The 8,341-nt window shown below is 47.1% G+C and overlaps 1 protein-coding gene across 1 annotated transcript; it reads left to right on the plus strand.

Moving 5' to 3' along the window:
- Nucleotides 1-4,332: 4,332 nt before the first annotated feature.
- Nucleotides 4,333-7,668, plus strand: LOC129765618 (uncharacterized). Its single transcript, XM_055766030.1, has 3 exons — nt 4,333-5,962; nt 6,108-7,511; nt 7,576-7,668. Exons 1-3 carry the CDS (start codon nt 4,823-4,825, stop codon nt 7,666-7,668), a joined length of 2,637 nt encoding a protein of 878 aa, XP_055622005.1. The 5' UTR covers nt 4,333-4,822.
- The last annotated feature ends 673 nt before the right edge of the window (nt 7,669-8,341 follow it).

Below are 8,341 nucleotides of genomic sequence, written 5' to 3' on the forward strand. Positions count from 1 at the left end.
GTTTTAAATTTTGCCATGTGAGCTTATGGAAGGTTTGTAGTTCTTGTGGTATTCTGGATGAGAGTGTAGTTGAGATTGCATTGATAGAGAGTCAGTCGAGAGAAAGAGTGAATAAACATGGGTGTAGTCATAAGTGTCGTCAAATAATATTAGTCGTATAAATCAGTATATTCAGAATATCACATTGGCGATCCTGCCATGATGGAAGCGCACGGAATTGTAATGGTAGGTTTTCAAATGGCATTGGGTTTGTGCTGTAAAGCTGTTTTTTTTTTCTTTATTCAAAAGAAGAAATTTGTGGAAAAAGAGAAGGTCTATATTTCACGACAGTGTTGCTAGTGCTGCGGAAGGAGTGTATTGGAGGAAAAACGTGAAGAGTCGTAGAATCGAAAAAAAATATAAAACAATTTAATTTAGAAAAACTGAGTCGGGTTTAGCCCAAGACCAGTCAAAAAAAAAAAAAAAAAAAAAAAAAAAAAAAAAAAAAAAAAAACGGGCAAAATCAGATATAATGGTTTACGACAAGAGCGACCGCAAAGTCACCATCATCGATGTCGCTATTCCACTGAACCAGAATCTGGAGGAGACCCACGGTCGCAAAATCTGCAAGTACCGACCATTGGCCGTGGAGCTCAAGGAACTGTGGGGGCTAAGGGAGGTCCCAAGAATTGTTCCAGTCGTTCTCTCTGGAACTGGAATTATCCCGAAGACACTTCTGGAAGCGCTAAAGGTGTTGAACATCGAGAAGGAATTGGCCGGCATCCAAAAGTCGGTCATCCTTAGCACCTGCGCGATTGTCCGACAATTCCTCGGTCAGGACTAAAACAGCACGAGCATGCAGATACGTGCATTCCGCAGAGCCTAGTCCCCCTTTGGCATTCAGAAGCCCGGGGGCAGGTGAAAATTCTGGCTAGGTTCGCCTAGTTAAGAAGTGAGATAAGTCTGCTAAAAAAAAAAAAAAAAAATGGGGCACGCGAATCAGCACCAGTGGAGGCCACAGTACAACAACCCCCTGAGCCGGAAGATCCACAGCCAGATCAACAACTACTACGCGATCTGGTCTTCCATTACGACGAGGCGATCTCACAGTTCCGCGACACGGACCCTTTGTCGCGCCCCAGGATCCCGAAGTTGCAGCATTCCCGCAGGCTGACAAGTGCAGTAAAGCTCATGAACGAGCACGTTCTTCCGCTGCACTTGGTTGATGCTGAGAACATGGAGGAGCTGCAACTAAAAGTTTACTGTGCTGCTGTGGCGACCGCCAAAAGTTTAGGATACCGTATTAGGCCAAGAGGCGGACTGCTCCAACATCTCCGTGAAAGGCGTGAGCCTCCATGGCGAAGGAGATTGGAGCAACGGATCCTAAACAAGCGCGCCGCAATTGGAAGACTGATGGCGTACAAAAGAGGCAGCAGATCGGCGAAATTATGTCGTCAAGTTGCTGTGATCGTGCGACCTACTGAAATTCGCCAGCTGGGAGCTCACCAGCTGACGGAAAAACTCGACACACTGGTACAGCAATTGAGCGTCCTTACAAAACGGCTGAAACGTTACTCTGACTCTGCAAAGCGCCAGGAACAAAATCGGATGTTCAGAGATAACGAGAAAGCGTTCTACGACCACATTAGCGACGAGAAGCCCGACTACCGCGAAGGTTTGCCAGATATTAGCGATGTGACGAACTTCTGGGCTGGTATTTGGGAGACCCCAGTAGAACATCGCGACGGGCAAATGTGGTTAAGACGGGAGGAGGAGAGTTGTGGTGAAATTGGAGAGATGCCAGCTATCATCGTCGGAGAGAACGATGTCCGCGAGGCCTCGCGGTACCTGAGGAACTGGGCAGCACCGGGCCCCGATGGTGTCCAGAACTTTTGGCACAAGAAGCTGACCGTCGCACATCCAAAGATAGCTGAGTGCTTCAACAAGGTGCTACGTGACCCACACAACCTTCCTGAATTCGCCACCCGTGGCGTCACCTTCCTCCTCCCGAAAGACAGCAACACATTGAACCCATCAAAGTACAGACCGATAACGTGCCTATCGAGTCTGTACAAAATACTGAGCAGCATAATTACCGCCAAAGTTTCTGCTCACTGCGAACAGCATCACATCATCGCAGAAGAGCAGAAAGGATGCAGGAAAAATACGCATGGCTGCAAAGACCAGGCCATCATCGACGCAGCCATAGTCGGCCAGGCGGTATATAACCAGCGGAACCTAAGTATGGCCTACATCGATTACAGGAAGGCTTATGACTCCATACCTCACTCGTTTCTCGCCCGGGTATTGGAGCTATACAAGATTGATCCCGTCGTCGTTAGGTTCCTGCAGCATGCGATGAGGCAGTGGAGCACGTCTCTGCACCTCAGTGATGGGGAAAATGTGTTGCAGTCTAGAACGCTGCAGATAAAGAGGGGGATATTCCAAGGCGACTCTTTCAGCCCGCTTTGGTTTTGTCTGGCACTGAACCCCCTCAGTAGGACGCTCAATAGAAACGGTCATGGCTATAAAATAAGGTATGGCGACGGCGCCCACGAAGAAGTGACCCATATCTTCTACATGGATGATCTCAAGGTCTACGCTGATTCACGTCAGCGTCTAGGTGTAGCTATCCGGGTTGTCGAAGACATAAGCAGGGACATCTGCATGGAGTTCGGCCTCGACAAGTGCCGCTGTGTCCATCTGCTGAAAGGGCAGCTTACCGAATCCGGAGGTTACGAGGTCTATGACGGCGAGTTCATAAGAGACATGGTTCGTGGCGAATCCTATAAATATCTTGGATTCCGACAGCTCACCGGGATTCGCCACTCCGACATCAAGACGGAGCTGCGAGACAAGTTCTTGAGTCGAGTGAACTGTGTCCTGAGGACTTTCCTCAACGCGGGGAACAAGGTACGCGCGATCAACACATTCGCGGTTCCCCTGCTGACCTTCAGTTTTGGTGTAGTCAAATGGAGCAAAACTGACCTAGAGGACCTTGAGAGGAGGATGAGGAAAGCATTCAAAGAGGCCGGAATGCATCATCCTCAATCGGCACTGGAGAGAGTTTCACTGCCACGCAAAGAAGGGGGACTTGGAATAGTCGACATATCTGCACTGTGTGTTGCCCAGGTACGACAACTGCGCGAGTACTTCGCAGAACGCGCCAACCAAAACGCGCTATACCGGGCTGTCTGCGCCGCCGACAGAGGATACAGCGCTCTGCACTTGGCGCAAGCGGAGTACCAACTCAACTGCAATCTGCAGACAGTGGAGGAGAAGATTGTAGCTTGGAAGCAGAAGGCAGTGCATGGTGCCCACCCCCATCAACTGGACCGGCCACACGTCGACAAGGCCGCATCTAATCTGTGGCTAACGCGTGGTGAACTCTCTTCAGTAGTAGAAGCCGACATGATAGCCATCCAGGACAGGATAATGCCGACGAGAAACTGCAGGCGGTACGTCTGGCATCAAGACGTTGATGACATTTGCCGGATGTGCCATCAACCAGGTGAAAACATAGAGCACATTATGGGAGGCTGTCCCGTTTTGGCCAACGCAGCCTACACCGAGCGCCACAACAACGTGGCCCGTATTGTTCATCGACAACTGGCGCTCCAATGTGCTCTACTGGAAGACAGCGTACCAAACTACCGGTACCTGCCTGCACCTGTCCTGGAAAATGACCGTTTCAAGCTGTACTGGGATCGCACTGTTCTGACCGACCTCTCGATCCACCACAACCGCCCAGATATAATGGTTTACGACAAGAGCGACCGCAAAGTCACCATCATCGATGTCGCTATTCCACTGAACCAGAATCTGGAGGAGACCCACGGTCGCAAAATCTGCAAGTACCGACCATTGGCCGTGGAGCTCAAGGAACTGTGGGGGCTAAGGGAGGTCCCAAGAATTGTTCCAGTCGTTCTCTCTGGAACTGGAATTGTCCCGAAGACACTTCTGGAAGCGCTAAAGGTGTTGAACATGGAGAAGGAATTGGCCGGCATCCAAAAGTCGGTCATCCTTAGCACCTGCGCGATTGTCCGACAATTTCTCGGTCAGGACTGAAACAGCACGAGCATGCAGATACGTGCATTCCGCAGAGCCTAGTCCCCCTTTGGCATTCAGAAGCCCGGGGGCAGGTGAAAATTCTGGCTAGGTTCGCCTAGTTAAGAAGTGAGATAAGTCTGCTAAAAAAAAAAAAAAAAAAAAAAAAATGATAATGTAATAAAGGAAATCAAAGAAAATGTTGAGCCGGGTTGAGCCCAAGACCAACATTTGATTTTCTGAAAAGAGGATAAATATGAAAAAAAAAAAAAAAAAAAAAAAAATAGATGAGTCGGGTGAAGCCCAAGGCCATCTGGTAAATACTTTTGAGTCGAGTTAAGCTCAAGGCCAAAAGACTGAATTTGACATGAAGCCGGGTTGAGCCCAAGGCCATGCGAGTTAAATTAATGTACCATTCTAAACTAAAAAAAAAAAAAAAAAAAAGCGAAATAAATGGGAAAAGTCATCCTGGCTACACTGCTTGATGCATATCAACATCGAACATTACCATCGAGCAGCAGAGCAGCGCTTACAATGTCAAAATGGAATGAGCAACGAAGACGGTGAATGTTGACATTGGAATGTTGGAGTTTGCGTATGAGTTAGAGAGAGATGGAACCAGAGCTACCTGTGGGAAGCATGTCGGTGTTTGTGAGCAGTTTGATTTTGGTTGTAATAAAATGGTGGTTTCACATACACAGCATTGCACAAAAGTAGCATCGGGTGCACCCCACATGTGAAATCATAGCGTTTCAGTTTGCACAAGTCACTGAAGTAGCAAGGCGTTTTCAACCAAATGAGCGGTTTTTGGCGAGAAAGTGATGTTTCGGCGTCCGACGATTCAGATGCAGACAATTCTCCTGATGGAGGTGACAGGAGTGTAGCCGGAAAAAGTACGCTTGAAGATTTATCGTCAAGGAAAATTGTGGGAGACGAAATCGAACCACAGAATGTCGGACGTGGCATAACCGCAGCAAAATGGCTGTCAGGCTCGTGGCCGCTCAAGTCATTTGATGAAAATTTGCCACTCAACAAGCGTAAAGCGGAATGGATCCGGTTTCGAAATCAATTCGAGCGAATCGTCGCCTGCAAGGAGCCCGTCGGGTCCACTATGAAGCTGGATGGTTTGAAAATCTTCGCTGGAAATTATCTGTTGAGTGTAATCGAGGCTCACGGAAATCTTCCAGCTGATTCTGGGAATATTTACGACGCGACTGTCTCTGCGCTCAACAGGTATTTTGAGCAAACGTGCGACTGCACAAAGGAAAGGATGAAGTTTCGCGAAATGCGAATGGGCACATCCGAGCCATTTGTGGATTGGGTGCTACGATTGGAGACTCAGGCAAAGTTTTGCGAATTTGAGGCAGATCAGCGGGTTGAGGAGTTTATTCAAGCATTGGTCAGAAGATCGGTGCCGCAAATCGCAACCAAATTATACGAGATGAGCGATGTTTTCAACAATAATCTGGAGAGGATCACGGCCTACGGTAGACACCTTGACTATATTCGAACGGAAGCTGAGGAATCGAAGCACATAACGAAAGACGAAAGTGGTAATCGTATGGACGAGATGAATTCGCACGAAGGTACTGTGGTGAAGCCAGTCAATGCAGTGGCCGGTAGAAGCTCGGCTTTTGGGCCAATTCGACAAGGTTTTCATCGCGAGGTACGATCGGATGCCGACGGGAATAGATTTTCATCTGGACGCGCAGGGCGATTCAAGAACGTTAGTCAAAGCTGCTCGAGATGCGGAAGCATTCATGGTCCGAAGAAGTGCCTGGCCTACCGTGTAAAATGTTATACATGTGGAAGAGAAGGACATTTTGCGGCGTTTTGTTTTTTCAAAGACGGCAGTGCCAACGGAGGACCTCGCGGAGGACACTGGCGCTCTGGCCGGGACAGAATGGTTAAGCAGGAGGTTGAAAGGATCAATCAGGTAAAGTAATCGTTCCATTTGTAATTTTCCAGATTGATTGATGCCTATTTCACTTTATGAATAAATAAAAATCTTATATGGTAACATGATAGTTAAAATAGTTTTGTTTTTGTACATTTTGTCCTCATTTTTCATACTACTATAGCTGATAACCAGGCGCTCATGCAATTCACTAAGAGAAGAAGATCCTAGGCAAGTCTGTTGCAAGATTGGCACAGAAAGTGTAGATTTTCTTATTGATACTGGTGCTACCGTCAACACCATTACGACAGCTGTGTGGGAAACGATCAAGAGCAATTGCCGTTCAGTTATTCAGGATTTTGTGCTTTTTCCTGAGGAAGTTTTGCGTAGTTATGCGAACCAACAACCACTTGAAGTAGCATGTTCATTCAAAGCATACATTGCAGTGAACAATCGACCGTTACAGTTGGCTAAATTCTTTGTGGTCAAGGGAACTAATCTTTCGTTGCTCAGTTATGAAACGGCAAGTAATTTGAACTTGATCCGTATTGGACTACAGGTTCCTCCGATAACGGATAGCGGAACCAGATTCAATGAAGTTTTGTACTCGCTTTCTGATACGAGACTGGATCCGAGAATGCTTGACATTACAGTGGCGCGTGAAAACGAGCCCCAGGAGTTTCCCAAAATCCCTATTGCTGCCGTAAAATTCAAGGTTGACGATGCAGTCTCGCCCAAACAAATCATACGGTATAACATCCCAAAGGCGTTTGAAAGTGCAACTAACGAGAAGTTGAGACGAATGGAGCGTAGGGGTATCATTGAAAGGGCCGATAAAGAACGTGATATTATTACATACGTATCCCCTTTGGTATTAGTTCCCAAGGGCGGGAATGACTTCAGAATTGTAGTAGATTACCGGGAAGTGAACAAGGCGATACTTCGTGAGCCGTATCCACTGCCGTCGTTGGATAAAATTTGGACTGATATCCCGAACGGTACGATGTATTTCTCTAAGCTCGATTTGAAAGATGCATTCTTTCATATCGAGTTACATGACGAAGTTCGCCACTTCACAACCTTCATGACGGCCAATGGATTGATGCGGTTCAAAAGACTCCCATTCGGATTGTCATGTGCTCCGGAGCTTTTCCAGAAAGTAATGGAGAGACTACTGGTAAACTGTAAAAATATCATTATCTACCTCGATGATGTCTTGGTGCATGGTAATAGTCTGTCGGAGTTGAGACAGAATGTGGACAAGGTGAGAAAGGTGTTGAAGGACAATAACCTCACTATTAATGAAGAAAAGTCTATGTACGATCAGAGAAAGATAGATTTTCTGGGATTTACTATAGATGGCACCGGAATTTTGCCAATGGCAAAGAAAATATCGGACGTTATGCTGTTTGAAAGGCCAAAGGACACATCTGAAGTTCGCAGTTTCCTCGGTATGCTTACCTATATAAGCCCGTTTATAAAGAACTTTTCGCATAAAACTAAGCTGCTGCGTGACCTCCTAGCAGATAATACGAAGTTTTTGTGGACTATAAAACACCAGGAAGCTTTTGAGCTGCTCAAGAAAGAAGTAGAGCACGATTTGATAAAGAGAGGATATTTCAACGAAGACGATCGTACTGCTCTTTATACAGATGCCTCCCCTTGGGGCTTGGGGGCGATCTTGGTACAAGAAGGAATGCAAAAAGAGGAACGTCGAATCATTGCTTGCGCTTCCAAGAGTCTGACGGAAGCAGAACGTCGATACCCGCAGCTTCACCGAGAAGCGTTGGCAATCGTTTGGGCGATGGAGAAATTTTCTTATTATCTGCTTGGTAGACGTTTCATCCTCCGGTCCGACAGCGAGGCACTCATGTTTATGACAAAGAACACAGGCCGCAAGGACGTCGGAAAGAGAATCCTGTCAAGAGCTGAAGGTTGGATGTTGAGGATGGACCATTTTGTGTATGATTTTGAACATGTGGCTGGCAAGAACAACATTGCGGATGCAGCTTCGAGAATCGGCGTTAGACGTGAGTGTCCGCAGTTTGGAATTGAGGAAGAGCCACAAGAACTGTTTTCCGTCTCCGCAAGCCCAGGGGTTATCAACGACCAGCTGTTAGCTCTGACAAACGCGGAAGTGATTTCTGCACTACTTAAGGATGATGAGCTTCAAGCAGTCATTGAATGGTTGGGAAGGAAGGAGAAGTGGCCGGAGCAGATCGCAAAATATCAGGCATTCCAGAGCGATTTGTACATGCAAGGGGACGTATTAATGAAGGGTGAAAAAATGGTGTTACCGTCAACACTGCGAATTCGATCACTTCGTTTGGCTCACCGGAGTCATCCTGGTATGTCCACCATGAAAAATTTCTTAAGGCAAGGCTTATGGTGGCCAGGTATGGATCGAGAAATCGAAGA

The sequence above is a fragment of the Toxorhynchites rutilus genome, chromosome 2 (genome assembly GCF_029784135.1).
Source record: "Toxorhynchites rutilus septentrionalis strain SRP chromosome 2, ASM2978413v1, whole genome shotgun sequence".
In the NCBI taxonomy this organism is placed as follows: Eukaryota; Metazoa; Arthropoda; class Insecta; order Diptera; family Culicidae; genus Toxorhynchites; species Toxorhynchites rutilus.

Excerpts from the sequence above, each read along its gene's own strand:
- LOC129765618 (XM_055766030.1), top strand. The coding sequence starts at position 4,823 with ATGAGCGGTTTTTGGCGAGAAAGTGATGTTTCGGCGTCCGACGATTCA. Across the intron at positions 5,963-6,107 it reads AGGTTGAAAGGATCAATCAG|CTGATAACCAGGCGCTCATG; the intron begins GTAAAGTAATCG and ends ATACTACTATAG. Across the intron at positions 7,512-7,575 it reads TTGAGCTGCTCAAGAAAGAA|ATGCCTCCCCTTGGGGCTTG; the intron begins GTAGAGCACGAT and ends CTCTTTATACAG.